The following is a 25,779-nucleotide window of genomic DNA, read 5'->3' as shown; positions in this document are numbered from 1 at the left end:
CCAGCAGAAGTAGCATGCAAGCAGATAGAAAATGAACACCCAAGTAGCTACCATAGGGCTCCCTTGCCGGCCCACACACTGACACCCCATTTGTCTTCAGACCCCTCTAGTTCCTTCCAAGGCCCACATGTCCTCATGTTAACTGACATGAGGACATATGCCAGATAGTTTCTTAAATCATCTAATAAATCCATCTATACCAGAACTATTATTAAAAATGAGCCAGGCAACAGTGGCTCATGCCTGTAATCCTAGCTAATTGGCAGGATCACAGTTTGAGGTCTGCTGGGCAAATAGTTCACAAGACCCCCATCTCCAAAATATCCAGAGCAAAATGGACTAGATGTGTGGCTCAAGAGGTAGAGAGGCTGCTTTGCAAGGACAAAGCCCTGAGTTTAAACCCCAGTCCCACCAACAAAATAAGTAAATAAAAACAAGCCAGAAATTATAGCGATTCTTGCTTCTCTCTGAATCTTTGAAGCAACAACCTCCAAACCCACTGAAAATAACAACAAAGAGGACAAGGGGAGATAGGTCATCAACAGGAAAAAGGTATAGGATAGTTTCCCTCAGACTTTCACATTGCTTTGTAACTTTTTGAAGACTAGGTGAGAATAAAATTTTTCTATTAATTACTTAGCAAGATTATGAAAACTTTATTGAAGGAAGCAGTACAGTCAGTCTTTCTCATAGACTTGTAATAATCTGTACCTGAATCTCCTACAGATTATAAATTGGTCAGTATTTTAGGAGCATACACATGTAATGTGTTTAAGACAGTCATCTATGCACATTCCACGTATAAATGAACTTGGTATTCGTGCCTGTTACAGCTGTTCAGGAGTTCCATAGCGTTAGGCATTTAGTTTATTTCTCTAAAATACTAAGGCAATAAACACAATTTCAGAAAGGAAAAATTACATCCCTATCTGGTTCAATTTCAAGCGTTAACACTTGCATACCCTGTACCTGAACAAGTCATCTTAATTCCTCAAAACCTTTGTATGGTACAGATCATTAAGCATACAGAACTTTAATATCAAGAAGTATTGTGCAACTTAAGTTTTATACTAAAAGCTTCTCTCTCTATCCTCAAGCCAGCATTACAGGACTCCCTCAACAAGTCTATTTGGTCTCTTACCTATTCAGTCAGTACAAAACAAACACCTCCCAAAGCTCTCATTTTATTTAAGAATGGAATATGAATGTCACACACACAGGTAATGAAATATGCCTTGTTTTCTTAAGTAGAGCTTTGCAAAATAAAGACTATGAAACATTCTGTTTTCAGACATATTGAATAGGGAAAAAAAGAGAATGTGTCTCCTTACTGCAATAAAAGAACCTATTGTATGAATAAGACAATGGCCTAGTATCCCAAAAAAGAAAAAGTACTCATGCTGAATTATAATACTATAAATAAATTCGATCATTTTGATAAGTGAGTAAAATACATCTTTACCAGTTTAATAGCTGAATACATCATGACTCTATTCTTTCTAAACAGTTTGCATTATTTCTTCATATTATATATTATACTGTTTTCGTTCAAAAATATCTACAAAAGAGTCACTAAGAATTAGTCTTCAATAATATTACCCAAAACATATTTATGATTTATTCATCCATATCACCTGCCATTTAGCCAATAATTGCAAATTAAGTATCTATTATATGCTAGATTCCAGAAGTATGCTTGTATGAGAAGCTGTGCCTTCAAAAAGAGACACAGTGTATACTACATGAAGGCAGCGATGAAAATGCACACATTATAATGCAGACCATGAGAACAGACATAAAGTATCACGGGTAAAAGAACAGTGCCATAGCCAATTCCACCTAGGAAATTAGTAAAAGCATTCAATAAGAGGCAAATTTTGAACCCAGTCTTGTGGGAGAAAAATGATTCAGTGAAGGTGAGATTTGAAAAGAGAGTTGTTCAGGAAGAAAGAGTAATGTTGCATCATTAAAGCCCTCTGCTATGATCATGAACATGTGTGAAAAGCTTTGCAGGCTTGGAGCTCTGAATCCATGGCAGGATGTGGCCAGGGGAAACTAAAGATGCAGACTGGTGCTAGGCTGAATAGAATTTTTTGCTAAGATGAAGACCATGGAACTGGATCCTGTGAGCATCAGGGCTCAGGTTTCAAAAGTATGATAAACAATTCACATTTTTCAAGGAAGCACATCTGGTGGAAGTTAGAAGAATGACTTGAAAGAGATTCTGATATTTTGAGATCTTATAGACAACTACTCAAATCAAGAGACATTTGAGGTAGAAATGAGCTTAGAAACCAATTACAGACATAGTAAGAGAAACTGCTTAAGTAGGTGGAACTGCTGATGTCACTAAAACTAAGGTAACTCATGTGTAACACCTACAATCACTTCTACAATAGCAGATCTCAACTTTTGGGGGTTACCAATGTGCTTGAAAACCAGATGGATACCACAACACCTCTCAGATACACACAAAAATCTCCATTCACTGCAGGAGATCCATAGATCCCAGGTAACAATTTCTGCTGCAGGTGGAGTCCCTGAGAGAGGGGCCTGTATTTTATTCAAAAGTATTCATAAAGTATTCAGCATAAAACTTAGTACACAGTTGGCAGTTCATAGATTCATTTAGTTGCATTGAATTCTACATCAAACCTGAATGGTTTTATCTGCACTAACTACCTGCATTACAACATTCCTTCGTGCCCCTACTCTGTAATGTAGTGTTTTCTCATACTTATTTTTGAGCAAAATCATTTCTTCTTCAGCTTTTCAGTATTCTTGAGTAGTAACTATTTATATTCAACCCTGCAAATGTATATTATGTCTGTACTGGCATAGGCAAACTCACCCAAGAAGCATTCTGAATTGGGTGTTCTCTGAGAGAACATTAAGAGGCAAAGGTACTATAGTAATGCCTTGCAAATGGGGAGTCTGACTTCCTTACCCAGCTGACCTTTGCATTACTTGTTTTCCCCCTTTCTTCTCCTGCTCTCACTTTTTGAGAGGAAGACGAAGAGTTATTCCATTGCATTAACATCAATTCATAGCGAAGCGGAGAAGGAAGAATGATGGAGCTTATGAATTCATTTGTCAAGTAACAATGAGAATGTCAACTGCGCCTATGTTCCTGTGAAATGGTGGCAATGCCACAGGTTTATGATCATGGACTCCAAAGCCAGACTTCTGGATAAACCATGGTCCTCCCACTTATCAGCTGAAATCCCGAGCTAGTCATTTTACCTGTCTGTGCCTCAGTTTCCTCAAATGTAAAACAGGAATATAATAAAACCTCACCGAATTATTGTCAAAGTTAAGATTATATAAGAAGTGCTTAAAGGCCACTGCTGGGTAAATGCTTCATATGTGTTAGACAAAAAATCCTTGGTGTGAAGATTTTTGCACTTGGTTAAATACTCAAAGAAATTTTGATATATGAAGCTTAAAATGTTTGTTTGCTTGTTTGTTTCTAGTGATACTTGGCTTGGAACTCGGGGGCCTTGTGCTTCTAGGTAGGCATGCTACCATTTGAGCCACACCACCGGCCCTTTTTGCTTCAGCTTTTTTTCAAATAGAGTCTCGCGTTTTATGTCTGGGCCAGTCTGTACCGTGGTCTTCCTACCTCTGCCTCCCAAGTAGCAGGGATTAGAGCTGTGAACCAACCTGCCCTGCAGTTTAAAATACTGAAATCTAATGTGCAAATCCAAGTGTCATGTTATCCTCAGCTATTGGAAGCTATTCTTCTTCTTGACCTAATTCTACATACAGTGGTTCAATAACATGAACAACTGGATGTATTTTAGCACTAAGTATTTATAATATGCAATAATTTCCTGAAGGCAAAAAATAAGATTTAACAGAATTAGTGCCATCTTTAAAGGTAAAACAATGAAAATGGAACATACTTTTGTTGGTGTAATCAAGCTCACATTCACAGCACTGGCGTCCCTGAATAGAAAAGGTGAGGGAGGAGCGGTCACAGAAATCATCACTGAAAAGTGACTTGTACTCAAGCAGCCATGTTGCAAAGATTATGGTGGCTTTATTAGTAGCTCAGGGCTCTGCTGCCCTGCTGACACGATGATTCTCTGTACTCAAGCTGCCAAGAAGGATCCAAAACCCTTATTTGTGAGTGTGTTCTTTGGGCTTCAACAAAGGATACTATGCTGCCTTCCTTCCTCTCGCCCAGGAAGCTCTACTTTCCTGGCCTCGGTAGTGACCCAGACTTCAAGATAAAGGGCCAGAGGAATTACCTTGAGCTACATATTCTAGAATAGAATGTAACAGGAAATTAGTGAATTATCAAAACCACAGCAGGTCTGGGATTGAGTTAGAAACTAAAATTAGTGTAGCCATATTAGAAAATCATAGTCACTATGAAATATATTCTTCTACAAAATTCTGAAGACAGTAAGGAATACTGAAAACCAATCTGAGCAGAGCAAAAATGGAAAATCATTGGTTTATCATGGTGCAAATCATCAAGCTATGTGCACTGTGACTCAGGGTAGATAAACCTTTTATTAGAAAGAGTATGACAGCTAACTTTTATACTGACTAATTTCAAATATGTCACTTTATATTATTAGGTTTTCATGTTTTTCACCCTAATTAAATTTTAACTGCTTCAAAAGCAGGTTTCTTGAAAAATAGAAATGAAACCAACAAAATGGTATTTCTTATACTCCCTACTAGAAGCAATTTTCTTTCAAGAATTGTAAGATGCTGGGAGTGAATCCTGTGTGTGGCTATTAAATAGATGATAATTATAAAGCAAAGAACTGGAGCCAAACCGTTAGAGGACGAGACTGGTGGAAAAGTGAGTGTAGGCACAATAGATCATGAGAAACCTACCATTGTGTTGTGCTGAGAAGTGGGAGTCCTAGGGCCACAAGTCTCTTGCGTCAGCAGAGAAACTGGCTGAAATTCCTCAGAGTGAGGCTTGTTGGGAAAACTCACATGCAAGGGAAGGTGAAAGGCTGGGAGCCCGTCACTCTCCTCTTCTTCCACTTTCTGTCTGCTTGTCACCATGGCTACCTCTCCATCTGCTTCCCCATACGGAGAGGCTGGTCGCTTGGAAGACATCCTGGAAGGAACAAAAGAGGAGAAAATAATGAAGCCTCCACATAAATCCTTAATGCCGTCATTGTGTGGTTAGGGCCCATTGTAACAGAAATGCCTTTCTGTGCTAGCAGAGAGCAGGAAACCATCCAAATACCACTGCAAAGCACACACAATCAGAAACAATGGCCAAGCAGGTAGCAACAGAACAGTGCTTGTTTGTTGTGAGAATAATACACTAATATAGCACTCTCTTGTATTCTGGCTTCTTAAACAAGAGAATTCACCTAAGAACACTGCATAATGAAAGACCATTCCTTTTTAAAGGAAAGAAAAATACCCATCTAGTTTTACACTTTGATAGACCTTATTGAAGACAAAACATCTATGAAAAGAAAATACTGTTGGCAGTTTAAAAGAAAAGAAATAACTAAAATTTCCTTCATCAAAAGTAAACTAAATGATTGCCATTATAATAAATTTGCATTTTCTTAAAAGTAACATTATTGTGAAATGCAGAAATATTGTTTATCAGCAAACCTCAGAGCCACTGACAAAAAATTTGGTATTTGATTAAAGCTAAAGAATTGATATGTTTTACAATCACTGTTGCTCTTGAAATATTTGAGAATTTTCCATCCCTTAACTCCCCAAATCAACAAGTTTTGGTATTTGGCTCTAATATCAAAGGTTGTAAAAAAAAAAAGGTAGAAATATAAAAATATTTCAATCAATTCTGTTTTCATAACTGTATGAATGATTTAGATGTGAATTTGCAGTTATTTACTCCTTAGAATTCTCAAACAAAAGAAAAATAATCCAAAAAGGATGCTTGTGTTGATAAGCTAAGGCCTATATAGAAATGGGCTTAGACAACTGAACAAGAATTAAACATTTTTCTTTGTATTTCATTCTGACTCAGATATTATCAGAGATTAAAAATACATGACAAATACTTTTAGTTTAATAGAAAGTTCATTTTCCTTTCATGAAAAGTTTTATATAGAAATGGAATTGAGTTAAAACGTTTAATGAAAGAAAAATAAACTCTCTTGTAGTATTCACAACTTGATCTGACCTTCAAAAAGCTGTAGTTTTGTTCAACAAACAAAGAGTGTTTGTAGACTCATCCATTCTTATTCTAGACCAGTTGGATGCGAGGTGGAAAAATTTTACTAACTGCCACACCACTTCCTTCATATATAGCACAATCTTAAAGTCAAAATGTTATTTCCAAAATAAATACCTCTGATCACTGCTTAGTAGTATTATTATTACTGCTAGAAGTTACAAAGGGAAAATGTATTCAAGTATTGAAGCTGTCCTATTGAGAAATAATAGGACAGTAAAAAAAAAAAGCCCTTGCTTATTTTTCAAATTTTAGAACTACAGTGCAACCCCCCCACCCTCAAAAATAAGAAGACTCTAAAATAAAGAAAGCATATTTTCTTGTAAGAGTTTAACTCTAACATCATGACCTAAAATCTAAAACATGATATACATTGGAGAAATGCTCCCTAGCCAGCAATGCTTAGTTATAAATGGATCAAAAGTAGTAGCAATTGTTTAAAAAGATATGCTAAATAGTAGATTTGTTGATCAGCTAGGAGCAGAGAAAGCCAAGGAAACCCTGGCAGCTTCCACATAAGAGCTATATAAAGGAGAAGAAGACTTGGCCATCACAGGTGAAGTATTTTCAACTGCGTCTGGTCCCATTATCAATGTGTACTCCAAATGACGTCTAAAATATGGACAAGGATGTAAGGTTTTGGGATTAATGTAATTAGAACAGTTTTAGACTCACTGGCAGCACCATTCCTTAAACCAACTTGATAAATGATTACATATAGTAATCCCTAAACACTAGAGATATTTATCTGCAACTGCTCTATGTTCACAAGCAAACTTCTGATTCCTATATAAAGAATGCATGCAAAGAACACTCTTGAAATATTTAAGCTCTTTGTGAAGAGATTTATCAAAATAAATTAATAAAGGAACTTTTTATTATTTGTTGGTTTCACCTGTAGCTTAACTATAAGAAGATTAGGTCTTTGTTAAAAAAAAATAACCCTAGTATTTGCGGTTTGTGTAGGCATTATCATTCTTACTGGAATTAATAAATTGGTAATCTGTGGTTTCTACCACAAGTTCATGTACACTCAGTCTTTCACTGATTGAAAACTCGAGGCAACTGACAACTGCCAGTCTCTGGGTCATCAAAGCAGAAAGCTAGGTCATGTGGCCTCTGCTAAGTTAATACAATTCTATGTCTTTCAGAATTGCGACACTTGCATTGATTTCTACTTTATTAATATTTTTATTCATAATGATTATGAAAATGGAAAGTCCAAAGGTAGATGTAAGGTAGGTACCAGATAAGATGCTGGTGCTCTTCTCAAAATGTATGGACATTTCAGTACATAAATTAATTTTATATACAACTGGGTAAGCATTCTCTTTATATAACATTCCATGGAGCAAAAAGTTTAACATCTAAAATACTGAACATGGAGAAGTCATGGTACCATCCTAAAATATCACATATTTTATGTTTATTTCAGCTTCATTCCCACAGTCATAGAGAATGTTCTTAATTTATTCTTTGGTAAGTCTACTTTGAAAATATTGTTATGGAAGTTCAGGTAAAAGATTTCTTAAAGATTTATGAAGTTACAATAAAAATGATCATGGTTAAAGTTCAGTAATGAGTTACTATTTTAGTAAAAGTAAAATATGTAACAAATCATGTAGAGAGCTCTTAATCTGTGGGTCTTCATATTATTCACATTTACTATGACTCTTAGTACTTTACAAATCTTAAAGACAAAATCACCAATGACATTACATTGTTGAAGTTTTGTTCATATACCAATGGGCTCTGTCTTGGACAGAGGAAAGTTTCAACTTTATAGGCAGATTCCCAGGTTCCCACATGCTGTCCCTCTGGAATGTACAGGGCTTTAATTCCTGAAACTTGCATGGTTCTGTTATATTGTGAGGGTACTTTGGAACAGTTTGGGGATCTAGATTGCTTTGTGCTCTGATGTGTTCATTCAGAGGTTATTTTTGTCATCCCTGTGGTAAATACTAGATTTATCAAAGAACAAAACTCAAACTTCAAAGAAATTGATATGAGACAGACAAATATATTCTAATGTGGCATTGCCTTGTGGAATGGATGATACACAGCAGTGGGCTTTAATTCACTTTTATGTGTGGTCAAGAAAAACTTCTTGACAGGACCGAGTCTAATTCCAGAATAAGACAGAAGTTTCCAAATCATCAAAAACTATTTACTGCCTCCTAATCTGTATGAGATACTTTTAACAATTTTTTAGATGTCAGAATCTCTGCATTCAGAAGCTTATGATCTGACTCAGACTTAAAAGGGAGAAGCAGTATAGGAAGACAGTTCAGGATAAGAGCCAAATGACATTATCACAAAACACCCCAGGGCTTCACGAGAGACAAAGCTTCTTGGGAATGTGTCAGAGAATGGTTGACCAGTTGGAGTTTAAGGGGAAAGAAGGACAAAGAGATATCTGAATAGAGAGGGAATTTCATGTAGGAAGTAACAATAAAAGCAAAGGCATAGAGATACATTTAGAAAACAATATAAATTTAGGGTCTGAGCTTACTTAGGAAAAGGAGCAGACTGAGAAGTATGGATGAAATCCAATCTCTACAACACTCTTAGAGTTGCTGAGTTACACAAATGGAGGAAAAGAGCAATACCCTGCCTGTAAGGAGTAATTTTCTTTTGCAAGAAGTAGCTTTCCTTTACTTCTCCCTATACCATTCTGCACAGACATATTACTCTGGTCAATATGAGACAGTAATTTTAAACTACTGGGGACTTGTATCAGGTGTGATGGCCTTCATGCCTATAATCCCAGCACTTAGAAAGCAGGATAGGTAGATTGCTAAATAATAAGACCTTTCTGAAACAAAACAGAGGCTACTAGAGTGAGTCTTTTGCTATTGAGTGAAGGGTCTCTGGCTACATTATAAATTCTCTGTATGTGCAATATCTCCATTTGTGTTCAGACATGAATAGCAGACTCTGATAGCATACAGGGAGTGAGGTGCAACATAAAACTAAACTGGTGATTCTCGACACTGGTTGCACACTGTAATTATATGAAGGGGTTGAAAAGTACTGATCCCTGGATCCCACCCCCAGAAATTCTGATGTTATTGGTTCCAGACCATCAGAATTATTTAGAGCTCCCCAGGGATTCCAAGGAGCCAGCAATGGTGCCAATCATTTGTGGTAGTCAGAATACAGGCCCCCTACCCAGGATACCCCAGCCATAACTCCAAGAGCCTGTGACTATGTCACCTTGGTGAAAAAATTGGCTTTGTGGGTGTGATTATGTCAAGGATCTTGAAATAAGGCAATTATTCTGCATCTCTCTACTGGGTCCAATGTAATCACAAAGATCCTTTTTAAGGGAAAAAGACAGAAAGGTCTGATATGCAGGGAGAGATTGGAAGATACTGTGTGTTCTGAAGATGGAGGATGAGGCTATGAGCCAAGGAATGTAGATAGCTTCTGCATGCTGGGGACACAATGCTTCTTTCCTGGAGCCTCGGACAGAGACACAGCTATGCCAGTACCTTGATTTGGGGAATATTGTGGTTTTAGGACTTTTGACCTCCAGAAGTGAAAAAGAATAAATTTGTATTATTTAAGCCATGAAATGTGAGATAATTTGTTCCAGCAGCATGTGGAAACTATTTATTTAGGAATATTTACTTCGAAGTTGGAATATTTCAAATCTGAAATGCTTCTATCCCAGACATGCCCTTCCTTTGCTCCCTCATTTCATTTAGATTTCTATTGAAGCACTGTTTGCTCAGGCCAGGCATCTGTGGGCAGTCCTCCCGAACATGCCCCTCCTTCCCTCTCTCTTCACCTGACATATTTCATATTCATTTGTTTGTTTCTTACCTGTCTCTCCCACCAAAAGATCCATCAGAGCAGACTTATTTTTGTTCACAGCTACTTTCCCAGTAATTAGAAATCTGAAAGTAATAGCTTTTAAAAATTACCTGATAAATGAATCGTTACTAACCAAAACTAGCAACTTGGTCACTACATACTTAGCTATGGATAGCTGTTAAGACAGAGTCCAACAGGACAAGTGTGCTTGCAGTATGTCTTGCTAATGTCAGGGGAAAAGGAAATTCAGTGGTGACAGTGTCTTTCTGTTTTATAATTTCAATGTAAAGGGATTTGTAAGCCCTATTTTATTGTGCTTTTAGGTAGTTGTGAAAAAACCTTACAGTTCTGCTTTAAATGTGTAACAAAGAGTGGAGTCAAGAAACTTAATGTAAAAATTCTACATAGGAATTAATAGACTTATTACTGAAGAATCAACCACTTACACTTTTAACTTAAAAATTTCTGCTTAAGATATGTTCTTTGCTGTGATTATTCTGGCAGATGATGACATATGAACAAATACAAAACAGGAATCTCAGAATAAAGACTGCTTCCCTTCTACTAAAAAGTTCCCTTTCTGTAAATATTTTGACCTTTAGCTGGGCGCCAGTGGTGCAGAGATCAGAAGGATCACAGTTTGAAGCCAGCCCTGGAGCAAATAGTTCATGAGACCCTATCTCAAAAGGGGCTAGTGGAGTGACTTAAGCAGTAAGAGCACCAGCCTAGCAAGTGTGAGGCTCTGAGTTCAAACCCCATTGCAAAAAAAAGTTTAACCTTTGACTTTTAATCTTACAATTCAAGAATAAACCAAAGACTTAGAAAGGAGTGCCTTCTGCTGCTTAGACTTTTAGAAAGATATTGTTATTTTTTTAGGACATGATTATTACCAAAGTTATGAAAAGCAAATATCTAAAAAAGAGAAAATTTAATTTCTAGTTTTTCCACAAGGCCTTTCCTTCTTAACCACCATAGAGAAAGCCACTTTGCCCAACCTCAAACTACATCAGCAACTCCTATCTGCAGCTTTTGTCAAACAACTGAACATCATTACGACCTTTGACCTTTACAATTTTCCTTTCTATTCCTACACTCAATGTCTAAAACTATAAGACAAACACCTGAAAGACAAAAACATCATGTTTAGCTTCTTGAATTCCCATGACCCATAGCATATATGTCTTGTGCTTAAGATTTTAAGTATAGGTCATTTTTGACTACCTCTGTGTCACCAGGATTAATGCTAAGAATATGACTATAATGAAGCACTTTCCAGATTTTCTGTATTTCTTTTCCCAAATGTTTTCATCTTCTATGCTGAATCAGACACAATTAATTACATGGCACATAATTCCTAGCACATAGCTGGCACTCTATATTTTTTTCTACAAATGAATGAGTTGAATGTGTGTCTAATTTGTGCCTGGCAAATTGCCTTTATATTATGAAGAAACTGGCAATTAGATATATTGACATTTCTAATTTGTCTTTAAGGAAGTTAGAGAAGACATATACCTGCTCATCTTTTCATCTATCCAGTCCATTAATTCATTATTTGAAAAATATTTAATGAAAGATGTCGTGTTCCATGTAGAGAGCAACACAATTAATAAATCAAGAAAGAACACTAAAAGGTACATGATTTTATAGGTATGAGTTCTATGGCAGATAGATCATAGAGAGCTGATATCTCACTAAAATAACAAGAGAAACATTTTTGGAAAATATAAGAATAATAAGGTCAGATTTCAGCAAGCACAAAGAAACTACATTAGCACATTAAAGAAATTCATAGACTCATCCAAGATAGTGAGTAGAAGGGGTCAGTTAAAACAGATTTTTTGACAAGGGAATGTTGCAGGTAAAGATGAAAGGTAGGGACCATTGATTCTGGTTAACTATCAACTTTGAATGGTTAAACTAGAAAACTGATATTTATATTGAGGACACAGAGGAATTAGTGAAAGTTCATGAATCACATACTAACATAATCAAAATAGTATTTGTTGTAGGGGTAGAGGGACTGGGGTTTGAACTCAGGGCTTCATGCTTGCAAAGCAGGCATCCTACCTCTTGAGTCACACCTTCAGTACATTTTGCTCTGTTTATTTGGGAGATAGGGTCTTGCCAAATATTTGCTAGGGCCAGCCTTGAGCAGCAGTCTTCCTGAACTCAGTCCCACCAAGTACTAAGGATCACAGGTGCCAAAATCAGATTTGAGAAAGAAAAAACCACCAGTTTTCAGTCCATCCACCTTTAGAAGATGAATGGACAAAGGTGACTGAGTAAAGAAGACAAGTTAAAATATGTTAAAGTGATAAGAATAGCAGAATAATTATCCTCGTAAAATTTTATAAAACTAGACATTCTGCAAATGAACTTTTATAATTCTGGACGAGGTCATTTACTTAATTGTGCCTTTCATTATGTATTTGTCTAAATACTTATTTTTAAAGTTTACCCTCTCATGTTAAATTTTAAATGTAGCAGAACACATTTTACAAGCAATTAGAAATATTTTCAAAGATGAATTTTATTAGGGGAGCACTGAATACAGGATATGCAAAGCCAAATAAAAATTGGCATTGCTTCATATCTGCTATAGTTTGGATCTTAAATGTCTCTGAAAGGTCCATGAGGGTTAAGTTTGATCCCCAGAAAGGCAGCATGAGAAGGTGGTAGAAACTTTCAGAGGAGGGCCCTAAAGGGAAGTGTCTAGGTCACTGGGAGTGTGTCCTCCAAGGTGAGAGTAAGATCCCAACCCTCCCTCTCTGTTCTTTCCCTCCCTGGTCATGAGGTGATGTCTGCCTCACCACAGGGTTGAAAGCGAACCAGTTAAGGTCTGAAACTTCCTGAACTGTGAGTAAAACAAAACAAAAACCTTTTTTATTTATAATGTGATGATCTCAGGGATTTGGTAGAAGGACAAAAGGCTTAATAACAAAATATCCAAGAAGGACACCACTTTTCTGAAAGCTAAGTGCCTTAGGCTTTCTCTTAGCAAGAAGAATTGTTCAGGACATGTACATTTACTTGGCTGGTTCCATTTGTAATGGAAGGTTGTTGTAAGAAGGCTTATCAACTTAGGAACTGAACTCTACTATATATTAAATATCTATTTGCCGTACAGTATTATTTACCCAATATGAGGAATTAAAACAGAAATTGGGCTTGAACAAAAATGTTTTAATTCAAAAGAATGAAAAAACCAACATTCTAATGGATGTATGATCAAAATTACCCAAACATTATATCACGTTATTTAAGAAAAAATGTTTCATTATCTCCATCTATGAATTTTAATTATTATTATTTGTATCTTTTGATTCATACTGGTTCTTATTTTCCTTTAATCTCTTACATGTTTTGAACACTGTTTCCTTACTCAGGTAAAAGCAACCTCTGTGTGTAATCTGTGAGCATTACCTGTGTTTTCATAACTAAGCCTGTCCCACATAGTATTCACAGGTCTTCTAAGTAGAGTATTTATTTATGGTATACAGGTAGTCTTTCAACTTATACAACATACTACTCTGTTTTTCTCTTTGCCATCAGATTCTGACCTAAAACACACCCATCTCCATACTTTTCTAGCCTTTGCTTCCCACGTACAAAGACCTCATTAATTATTTCATTATGTAGAGACATGAACAGGTTCATTAGGTCCTGGTATAAAATATAAATGGAAATAGAAAGACAGATTTCATAGAAATATAAAAAGAGACAATATAGTGAAGTAAACAAGACGAGACTTTCTTCTAACCCTTGCTATGCATTACACCAGAGAAGAGGTCAACAGAGCTTACTATAACATGTCAATCTAAAAGTTAAAGTAATACTTGAGCTGTAGCTACTTATGAATAAATTTGTTATTCTGTTTTCGAATGAAAGGCCTACACAAGATATTTTCACTACATATCACAGAAGTTAAGACTGCATTTAGAACTCTAAATGCAGTTAAAGAGGTGGCAGTCACCCACAACTTTTTAATGGGACCTTTACCAAGGTACTTTTTGTCATTCACCGTGTCCTGGGCTCAGCTTCTGAGGTGCTCTCTGCACTGGGCTCAAGCACTTCACTATGCCATTCCTTCTTTCTGGTAAGAATAATACTGTTTTTACTTTCTTCACCACTTTTTGGCTCCTTTCTTGCTAGGATCACTGTTCTTAAAGAATTGCTCTACTTGACCTCTTCCATCCTACTAAGGAGCAGGTAAGAGGGAATACATACAGGATTCTCTCAGGAAATGAAATGAAATGAAAAGAAGAAGAAGTCATGAGTTAAGAGATAGATAAGGACTCCTGAGGGAGACTGTTTTGGGGGAACCACTGGGAAGGAAGAGGAGGAAAGGAGAGGGTGATGGGGGTGAATATACTCAGAGTACACTACAAGTGTGTATAAAAATAGCACAATGAAGCCTACTAAACACCATAAAGCAAAGAAAGGGGATAGGGGAGGAAGAGAGATCAAAGTACATTATACACATGTGTGGAAATGTCATGGTGAAACTCTTTGCATGATTAATACAAGCTAATTTTTAAAAGATTAGGAAACACTCATAAGTATAACTTAGTTCCTGTCTGTAATGGAGTGAAGTGAATGGTTCTTCATCAGTTTACACAGCATATTTCAGAAGTATTGACTTAATATGCCTAATGTAAGAAATAAAATTAACTTTCAACATCATTTTTCCCTTTTTTGTTTGTTTCTTTAAACAAGGTAGAGAGTACTTAAAAACTATTTATACCAGCAAAATTCAATTCTGCAATGACTGAGAATTCAAAATTTGATTCTTCCTTTTTTGCTTTCTTCATTGGTTCATTAATCATTGTAAGGCAGTAAAATTTGACTCTAAAATTAGACTATGTCTTATTGGCTGAAGACTCCCAGAAGATTTTCTAAATAATAACATTGCTTTATTTTGAGTAACACAATAGCTGGGCTATGGAGCTAAAATTTATTTAAACAGCGACATCTGCCAGTTACAACTCCTTATCTTTAGGTTTTATTGTATTGCTTTTAAATGCATCCACAACAATACCTAAAACAATAAATAAAATAGTGAGAGAACATTCAATTTAACCAACCACTACTGTGGCATTCTACAATATTCTCATACTTAAAACAGATATTATAGTCTATTATGCTAAATCTGACAACACACAGGAAAACTAGCTTGAGGAAACTGTTGTTTCTAAATACAAAAGAAAGATCCAGTAAGTGTTTTAATTCTAGATTCTTTGAAAAAAAATCAAAACTTTTCCAACGATTTACAAGAAAAATATCTGGCAGCAAGCCCTTCCTACCAAAAAGGAAGCCTAAATTTGCCTTTATTTGATTCACTAATAATTTTTATAATTTTATTGACTTATTTCACAATAGAAACACCTATTTTAAGTTACTAAACATTTGATTAAAGAATCTTTCTGTGAACTAACTAAATTTCAACTCTAAGAAAACATAAGGGAAATGGTTAAAAGTGTTTAAGATAAATTTAAGTTGGGAAGGCGACCAAATGTATGAGCTGAGAGGAAAACAATGCAAATTCATAAATAGTAATTTGTTGTGAATTATTTAATTCATGTATTGTTATAGATTTGTCATTAGTCACGAAAAAGATGTTTAACCTTCAGCCATTTACAGGTTAAAAATGTCCATACTTTTGTTCCGATTATTTATAAATTACTTAGAATAAGCTGGCATTAAAATCTTTGACTCTGGAACTTGTTATTTACATACAGAGGGTATACTTTTTAAGGAACTATAAAGCCTTTCCATTTAAGTATGGTTTTGACTTTCTGACAGCTCTAAATCCACAGGATGTGGAAGGATGATTTAAATTTTACATCAAAATTGTGACTACATTAGGCTTCTTTCCCCTTCTCAAGGGACGCATTGTTCTTCCTTTCCATAACCAGGCGTGACAGCGCCAGACTGGAGTCATACGGCTGGTCTCTGAGTCAGCGTGAAAGTGCTCACCTCCTGAGTTTCCCCAGATGCTCGGCTGCTCCTGTGTCTGAACACTGAGCACCAAGGAGCCACATGCCCCACAGTGGGGCAGATAGAGGGTTGAAGGAAGAACCTAGAGATTAGCAAAACCATCCCTTCCGGAATATGCTCTATAAATGTTTTACTAATAACTGCCAAAGTAGCCAAAACGAAACCTCTGTATCTAATATTTTATATGAGTATCATTTTTCTAACCCCACACTTCAGAGAATTGATTAATACCTTGATAAACAAGTAATTGTGTGCTTTGGAGCTAAAGAAATAAAGACAATCTTAAAAATCAGAGGTCTTTTGGATTTTTCTGAGACATATGGTTGCCACATGTACTATTTCAGGGTACAGGCAGTTGGACAGGCTATAAAAGAATATCACAGGGGATGATTACCTAGTCTCAAGATCTCTACTAAGGTGTCTTTAAAAACTGTCCCTGCCACCTATGCCACGAGGACAGTCTTTCCCCACTCCCATTCTGTCCTTGACCGATTCTTCCAGGGAAGTCTGAGAAGTATTGTGGTCTTGTGTACATACATATGCCACCATGCATGTGTGGGGGACAGGGCAGACAGAGAGAGCAAGAAGAGGAGGAAGGAGAAAAGGAAGTGGAAGAGAGAGAAGACTTTACCGTAATGATAAGTTAAGAGGCATTTATATTCTTTTTTTTTTTTTCATGGAACCTCTCTATCAAGGCTTGGACTGCATCATGTTATTATAATTTTAATCAGATGCCAATTACTTTCATTTACAATTTAATTCTAAACTATTTGATTGAAAATTTTATACATTTTTGAAGAAAAAATAATAAATGAGTAAAAACAAACTCCTTCTTTGCTAACCCACGAAAAGAACAATCAAAAGGCATGTGATTCCAAAATATTACCAAAAAGTATGCAATTCCTAAATTATTACACCATGATGAGCATTATAAATCTGTTCATACTGTCCCTTAGTCTTCATGAGGACGTGTTAGTGCTTACGGATGTTTACATATGCAGTGTGTACAGGAGCATGCTTATAATAAGTTATAAAACAGCCATATTCATCAAAATTAGAGTGAAAGAAGACAGATTTTCATTCATGACATCACTGGTCAGGTGGGGTACAGATGCAAAAAAAATAGATTTTGAGTTGGACAGAAACCCTATTGAGACTTAATGGTAGTGAATCCTCTATTAAAAAAAATACGATTTCACTTGTTTTAAATTATTTTAACCTGTTTAGGACTTCATAATACTCCAGTCAGAAAACTACAAATAGGGAATAAAATTTAACTTTCTAAATGAACATCTTTAAGTACTTATTCTGAGCCTCCTTCCCTGTTTCCTTATTTGAGCTTCCTCCTAATTTACCCACCCCCACTCCTTCTCTCTCCCTCCCTTCTCACATTACTGGCTAAGTCTAAATAAATAGCAAATTGTTCCATAATCAAAAGTGACTTATTCTTAGCATGGTGTATGCCTTGAAATAAAATCTGTGGCATGTTTAATTTATTTAGGATCTAATAATGATGACAAAAATAATTAAGTAACCAGTCTAGTTTTAATTTCTTTTGTTTTCAAAGGTCATTGTGAAATCAAGCAAGTTAAGCCTTCTAAAGCAACCCTCTAGAGAATGTTTTCCTCCAGCAGAAAGGAGAAAGGAGGCTCAGAGCTGAAACAAGTATTGAACATCCTCACCAGACCTGTTGAGAATTGCTGTCCAACCATAAAAAGAAATGTTAGGATCCAAATAACCCTGACAAGGAATATTGCATACATTACTAAATTCTGACCAATTTAGGGGCTCACTCTTTCTTTCCATGCCCCATACGGACTTGGTTGCAGCTTGTTTCTACAGCAGCTGTTGAAAAGTGTACAAAGTAGAAAATATTTATGTTACAGTCAAAATAGACAGCAAAGAACATATATACAGTGCACAAATCTTTCCTAGAACAGTAGCTTCTGATGTGAGAAAGAGGCATACAAAGATAAATGTTCTGAAGTTTTCCATGCATTAAAAAAAAAAAATGAAGAATTTGCCATCACGGTCACTAAAGTCCAAAAAGTGAGGGTGCGATGCCAAAGACCATGGGCATCTATCAAACCAAATGCCAACACAGCGGGACACAGCTCCGGTTGGTGTTAGGAGAAGGCCGAGCTCAGCCTTGGTCCCCTCATGCCCCAGCCCCTCTGCTTGGATGAATATGAATTAAATCCATAAGTTTTCCTATTTTTCTAGCTTGACCTCTAAACTCATTTTATGTCTTAACTGTCTCTCTTCTCCCCCCCCATTAATCTTTCTAGTTTTAGCACATTCCCTGATGTTTTTAGGGGAAAAAAGTTTAAAAGCATGGTTCATATTGCCACTGTGGACAAGTTAGGAATGCTTGCTCTTTTTTTTTTTTTATTTATAAATGGGTAAGACTGGTTGAGTATTAACTGAAAGGCTACCAGTTTCCAGGACCGAAATACAAACTCAAGAGTATGGCATACACTGCAGAAAAGAAAGCCATGAAATTCTTGTAATGCTACGGCAAATGTAAACACACAAAAAGAACGCAGTATATGGTTTGCGCTAGATTTCAAATAAGGACTATGATAAGCTATCAAATCCCCACCTGTTTATATTTTAAAAGTGTCATACAGATAGACTTTTTGAAATAAATAGCTTTTGCTACATGCTTTCTCTTTTCAATCAGTTCTATGGTTAAGCACAATGTAGATATTCTCAAAAATATGGTCACTATAATAGACATACTTAACTTCAGGCTATAACTTTAGATGGCATTTATTAGCTGTTAAAATATAGCTGATACGATTTTTTTCTGACTAGTATTACCCATAATACTACAAAATCTTTTGGTACTAAAATTAAGACAAAAAACTGCAAAGATGTTTACTCAATAATACACCTATAACAGAAAAAGTAACCAAAAGAAACCAAAACCTTCGAGCTAAACTGTGGTGTTTACCATTTGCCATTTGAAAGGTGCTCTGCCTGCCATCTTTTCTGCTCTTCTCTCCTCTTTTCCCCAAAGCTGCACAAAGGCCCAGCTGTATAAACCAGTCCTGTCAAAGAACATAGTTAAGGGATGGGTAAAACAGGGAGGGGTGTCTACCATGCTGACCACTGTCTGAGCTTGTGAGGATAAAGGAGCCTTGATGGAGAAAAGGAATCATCCATTGCTGTTTTTTTTTTAACCTCATTACCACATGCTAGAACATTTTTTTCCATACTCAAACACCCCCATTCCAATCTCCCACAACTGAAAGACCTTTGTGCTCCAAAAGGGACCGAGTCTTCTGTAACCTCTTTCCTTCTTTTCTGTTGTTGCTGTTTGTTCTTTTTATTTTTTGTTTTGTTGCTGCCAACTTTATGGAGGAATAACCATTTAAAAACTTCATAAACTCCTGGCTTCCTCTGCATCACAGCATGACACATTGTTCCCTGAAAACATTTTTAATGGATGCATAAACGTACTTGCTTTGGATAGCATCAAAATACTATCAGCAACTTTTGATTCGTGATAATTATTTATGCTAAGGAATCTAAAAAACAATACATTTTTATAAACAATTGTAAACATATAAAATTGGGATAGAATGAGTGCTGAAATCAAGGGTATATGTCTTAAATCTTAAAGAATGTGTGTTCCTTATAGCATATGTATTTCGAAGGGAGTGAACACTCAAGAGGGCCTATGAACTGTGAGATCTGATTCTGAAATTTGAAGGGAAGTTTAGGCTGAACTAATTAATCCTTTCAAAGTACTAAGTCTCATGTGCCCAAGAGCATCAAACCTTGGGGAAGAATTTTTAGATATTTAAATGCACATTTTCTATTTTCAGGTTTGTTGTTCTCATCATATACTATGCTCACATTATTTATAAAGGAACAGAGTCAAGTACCTACAAAGATTGCCACATCTGCATTGGTTAAGAAGTCAACCAAGCACATTCGGACTCAAGGAAATCCCTGAACTAGAGCCACAGCATCTACATGGTGAGCTGCATCATCTGCATGGTCCACTCTATTTCAGGATGTCTTTTAAGGGTGGGACAAATATTTGAACATTAGTAAATCCTCTATTTATCCAGAGACGGCTGCAGATGCAATGCAAGGTCCTTCATGTTGTCCTGCTAATGACCTAAAGGGATTATCTTCTTTGAGTTGGGGTCTCCATCAATCTGTATACTTTTCTGTTCAACACAAAATGTGTATTTGTCATATAAAACAGACTCTCCTTAAACTATGAACTACAGTTGCTTTCAGAGTTTACCTGGTACCATGTCCATTTTTCATGAGGACAACAATTGCCACTTACATGCTAACTTGCCGTGTGTAGTTTACTTTTAGAAATGATTGAGAAATGACATTCAATTATTTGGCTTTTATGAAACAAACTGAAAATATCAGCGTGCATTAAAAAATAAAAGACTGCCAGTGCCACATTCAAATCATCACATAGTAGAATACAGAATATATACTTTTCCTTGACTCTCCAGAAATATTTGTGGATAGTCTTTCTACCATTTACAAAACTCACCAACATATTAATTTTAAAAATAAAACTACGCCACTCTGTGACATCTTAAGAAAATATTAATTTAAATGGTTATTAAACATCAACCAAATCTGTTTTGATATATTTCCCAGGAAATATTTTACTTATACTCCAGCATGTATTCAGGTTAACAAAGTCTTCTACATAAATAAGCAGCAGATTCCAAAATCTGTGCAAATTTGTTCTGTCTTACCTGCTTTCTGCCCATCTCTTTGTTTTCTTCTTATTTTTAAGTAACTTATAATAAAACTTTATATTTCAAATCACTCTGGAAATATGTCAAAATCACATGGGCCTTGTGATCTTTATACCTATTTCCTTGCAAAAATCTTTAAGAACACTATATTGTGAGAGACACCTAAAGAAAATGGCTTGGTTTCAAGGAGGTGTGAATGACTCCCACTAGACATGAATTGACAAGTGACAGTTATGTTAGTTGATTTTAATTGCTGGTATCATTAGTCTTACTTCTGGTGAAGAGAACAACTCTTCCTTAAACCACAAAAACAAAAAGAAGAGATAAACCTGTAAACAACTCAGAAGGAAACACGGGGCATCCTCATGACATCACATCAGACAATGGTTTGTTAGATTCAACATTGAAAGCACAAGTGACAAGAAAATGAAGCAGATAAATTGACTTCATTAACATTACAGACTTTTGTGCTAAGTACAACACTATGAAGAAAGTGAAAATACAGCACAAAGAATGGACAGAAATACTAGTACATTAGATATCTGATAAGGAACATGTGTCCAGAATACATAAAGAATTCTGACAGTTCATATATTATTTTATCCATATATGAATAAAATAAATAAAGAATTATTATATGAATCTTAAGTATAAGACAGATAATCCATCATTAAAATGGGCAAAGGATCTGAATAGACCTCACTCCAAAAAAGAAACAGAAATGATCACTGAGCACATGAAAAGAGGTGCTGAATTAGCCATTAGAGAAATGCAAACCTCAACCATGGCAAGATATCCCTTCACATCCACTAGGGTGGCTAAAATTTAAAAAGGTCAATGATAACAACTGTTGCAGAGGATGTGGAGAACTCGGAACCACAAATGATTGTTTGTAATACATACTAGAGTAGCCACTTCGGAAAGCAGCTTGTGACTTTTGAAGAGTTTCACAGAGTTGCCATATGAGCAAGCAATTCCCTTCCTAGTTAAATACTCAAAAGCAATAAAAATGCATATCTATGTAAAACTTACAGCTAAAGGTCCACAGTAGCGTTATTCACAGTGGCTGACAAAGGAGAAACAGCCTAATTTCTACCAAACGATGCCTGGGAGAACAAAATGTGACACGCATTCAATGAAATAGTACTTGGTAATAAATGAGAATGAAGCAATGATACCTGCTACAATAATACAGGTTTATAACATTACGGAATGTGAAAGAACTTGTTAACAAAGAACCACATACTGCATAATTCCACTTAAATGAAATGTCCAAAATAGAGAAATTCATATATAGAAAAAGTAGAGTGGTGGTTGTCCAAGAGAAGGGGACATGGTTGGAAAAGGGAGAATGGTGAGGGAAGGGAGTAGGGAATGACCACTAATCCATCCAAGATGTCTTTAAGAATAATGAAAGTAAAGCTGGGCTCATGTTTATAATTTTAGCTACTTGGGAGGCTGAGACAGGAAGGACAAAAAAGTTCATGACACCCCATCTCAACCAACAGTTGATCATCATGGCACAAGGCTGGCATCCCAAGTTATGTTGGAGGTTGTGATCAGAAGGATCGTGGCTCTAGGCTAGCCCTGACAAAAAAAGTTCATGAGACCCAATCTCAACCGAAAAAAGCTGGACATGGTTGCATACATCTGTGATCCCAGCTACAGTGGGAAGCCTAAAATAGGAGGATTGTGTTCCAGCTTTGCCTGGGAAAAAACAAAAACCCTATCTCCAAAATAACCAGAGCAAAATGGGCTGGTAGAGTGACTCAAGTGGTAGAGCACCTGCCTAGCAAGCATGAGGACCTGAGTCTTCAAAAAAAAGAGAGAAAGAGTGATGAAAATATTCTAACTTTAGATTGTGGTAATGCTTGCACAATTCTAGATATACTAAAAACTACTGAATTGTACACTAAATGGATAAACTTTATGGTATATAAATTAAATTTCAATAGAACAATATTTTTAAAGAAACTATAAAATAGACACTATTATCTCCATTTGACCTACAGAAACTAGATCAGAGATGGAACATAGGTTGATAAAATCTGCTGGTTAGACAGTGGCTGAACTAGGCTCTGGGGCTAAACCTGTTCCAAATACAGCGGCTCCCTCATTTACTGTTTTGTTTCTCATGGTTCCTGCTACACATTCAGCCACAGTCTAAAAACATTACATGAAGAATTCCAGAAATCGACAATGCATAAGTTTTAAAATCACGTCCTGTTCTTAATAGTTTCATCAGTCTGAAGCATGACTCGTGCCTTCATCCAGCATCTCCATGCTATATACACTCCCTGCACATTACTCACTTAGTAGCCATCTGTGTTATCAGAGTGACTCTCAAAGTTTCTCGGTGCTTGTGGTCATATAACCTTTATGGGGTAGCCCGTGCTATGTCACATGCCCGCACCATTCGCCTCTCTGCAACTCACCGCTGGGTCATTTCATTTCGTCAAAAGAATTAGGGTGATTAAAGTACAACATACTCTGAGAAAGACAGACCACAGCTTTATTATTCATTATTGTTCCTCTCTTACAGTACATAATGTATCAAATAAACTTCATTATAGATGTGTATGTATAGGAAAAATCTTAGTATATATGGGTTTCCTGGGATACATCCCCCATGGATAAGGGGATCTACCATATTAGCACATTTTCATGATTAACTGCATTTGAAATACAGAACATCTTTTTATGAAAGGACTTAAATATATACCTTAAAATTGATTTTCCTTGTGGTGGCACAAGCCTGTAATTCCCAGCACTTGGGAAGCTAAGACTGAGCTACCATGTATAAAAATACCAAGAACTCATTTAGCAACTAAAAATTTTAAAAACGATTTCCCCAGAGAGTTAGGAATATACTTCTCATTTGTGTTACTTTTATTCAAAGGTAAGCTTTTATTGAACCTTGTTGTTAGGCCTACAATTTGTTAAATACTCATTTTTTTCTTCTTTCGCCATTAGATTCTTACTTTCAGCAACTCTTTGCAATGTCATTTTATGTACCTAAGAAACACACATATCTAAGGATTGTTCTAAAAGAAAACAATGTGTAGATTTGTAACTCACTGCTAATGGCCACATATCCAGATGCTACTCCATTTGCTCTTAATATGGTCCCAATGGTAGATTATCAATTTTTATTATAATTCTTGCTTATTTTTTTCATTTAAATGGGGTTATCTTACTGCCCAGTGCTGTCTGGAGAGTATTTCATTCTTGTTACACAGGTAAAGTTTTGGGAAGGTAATTTAGCCTTTAATTTATCAAAGGAAACTTCTAAAAGAATCCCAACTTTTGTAAGTAATTTCTGTATAATCTCTAAAATAATTGTTAGCTGTTATATGCCTTTCCTTTATCTCCAGAGCTCAAGACTAACCCATCCTCTATGAAACGCTGTACTGTTGGTACTAGCTATATAATTAAGTCATTTTTCAAGTTACAAAGAGAAAGCAGAAAGGATATGACAACAGTATTTTAATATTTTTTCATAGTAGATTGCTTACATTTCCACCATTACAAAGTAGGACATGAGCCTCAATTATTAATAGTTACGATATATTCCATGATGTTTTCTACTTATGATAGCAGTTTGAATTAATTTAGGGCAATTCAGTGTAGGCTTAATTAAATGGACATTGATTTGCCTGGGCAGGATTTCCTTGAGGTCTCTCTAGAAGCAAGTATTTCAATTTTTATTTCTTCAAAAATAATTTTAGCTCTCTCATGGCGGAAGAGAAAGAAATGGACTAGAGGCTGAAATATTTGGGTAGTAACAATACCTTCAAAATGTGTAAGTGACAACAGGAAGCAGTACTTCCTCAGTAAAGAGCTAATTAGTGTCCTCATTGCAATTAAATGAATTATTTTAAAACTCTATACCAGCCGCTCACATTTTCTTATTTCTATACCACTTTAACAGAACTTCTATAATACAGTAAGTAATCTAATTGAAAATTCCAGATTTAAATTTAAAACTTTATATCTCCATTGCTTAAATCCATCTGACAGACTGTTCATCCAGCAGACACTTCTTAAACAAAATTAAAGTTTGCTTCTGGATAATACACCTTTTGAACCACAATGTTACTCATTTTTCTACCTAATATAGGACACAGTAAACTGAAGCAGAGGCCCAGGATAATTTAAGAGCAAGTACTTCCATATGACAAACCTGGACTGGGCCCTGGCTGTGCTGTGTACAAGCTCCATGATGGCCATGTCACTTAACCTCTCTAAGTCTCTGTTTTCCCATGATAGGATATATAAATAGTACCGTATTTATGAGTTTAAGGAAAGTAAATGAGTACACAGAAAAGCATGTCGCACTGTGCCAAACATTTCATGTGCTCAATAAATGCTATCTGCCATTATTGTTGTTGTTATTTGGAATGGAGCTGAGTCTCATTTAAAGCATTCAGTTGTAAAGTATAGTAAAGGGTAGAACATGAGACAATTGAATTAGCTATGAGAAGCCATCTGTGTTTAAGAGAGTTGGCCCTTTGAACAACAATCATTCCAATATTTCTAGACAACTGAAGTTTTACTTTTGACCAAAACAGACATAAACTCACTGTGTAAGGGTAAGATTTCTAAATCCTGCTGAAAAAGCAAGTAACCAATTTATACTATGTGACTTGCAACATTTGGGGCCTTCAAGAAATATGCTTCAAACTAAGTTAAAAGAAATTACTCCTGAGTGGCAGGCACCAAGAGCAATCAAAGCCCCAAAACTTCATCCCATTGCTAGAAATTCAGAATGTGGATTGTGCCGCATGACATTTACTACCAAACAACTTACACAAGATACAATTCCACCACCTTCTTCTTTAGGAAAAGTTGCACACCCCGAGGACAAGGGAGACTTGGGTGTTTTATTTTAAAATTTAGTTCTTGTGATAGTTTCATTAGAAACTGCTACTCACATAGTTTCCCTGTTCAATTTGTGGGACTTAAGACTTCCAGAAAAAGAAATGGGTTCCTAGTTAAAAAACAAATGTGGAGCACAGGTGCACT

The 25,779-nt window shown here is 36.0% G+C and overlaps 1 protein-coding gene across 23 annotated transcripts in view; it reads right to left on the bottom strand.

Annotated features, from left to right (window-relative positions):
* The window catches only part of Sox5 (SRY-box transcription factor 5), a 922,227-nt gene that overhangs the window by 307,223 nt on the left and 589,225 nt on the right, over nt 1-25,779 (bottom strand). For 20 of the 23 annotated variants that reach the window (XM_074075856.1, XM_074075864.1, XM_074075855.1 and 17 more), the window contains one exon: nt 4,855-5,086. In XM_074075856.1, coding sequence (XP_073931957.1) covers nt 4,855-5,085 — 231 coding nt within the window. In that variant the 5' untranslated portion in view covers nt 5,086. The remainder of the gene's footprint in view (nt 1-4,854; nt 5,087-25,779) is intronic. The other 3 variants (XM_074075870.1, XM_074075851.1, XM_074075852.1) reach the window with 1 other exon arrangement.

The sequence above is a fragment of the Castor canadensis genome, chromosome 6 (genome assembly GCF_047511655.1).
Source record: "Castor canadensis chromosome 6, mCasCan1.hap1v2, whole genome shotgun sequence".
Classification (NCBI taxonomy): Eukaryota; Metazoa; Chordata; class Mammalia; order Rodentia; family Castoridae; genus Castor; species Castor canadensis.
Note: the sequence above shows the minus strand (reverse complement) of the source record. Positions and strands in the feature narration are given on the sequence as shown.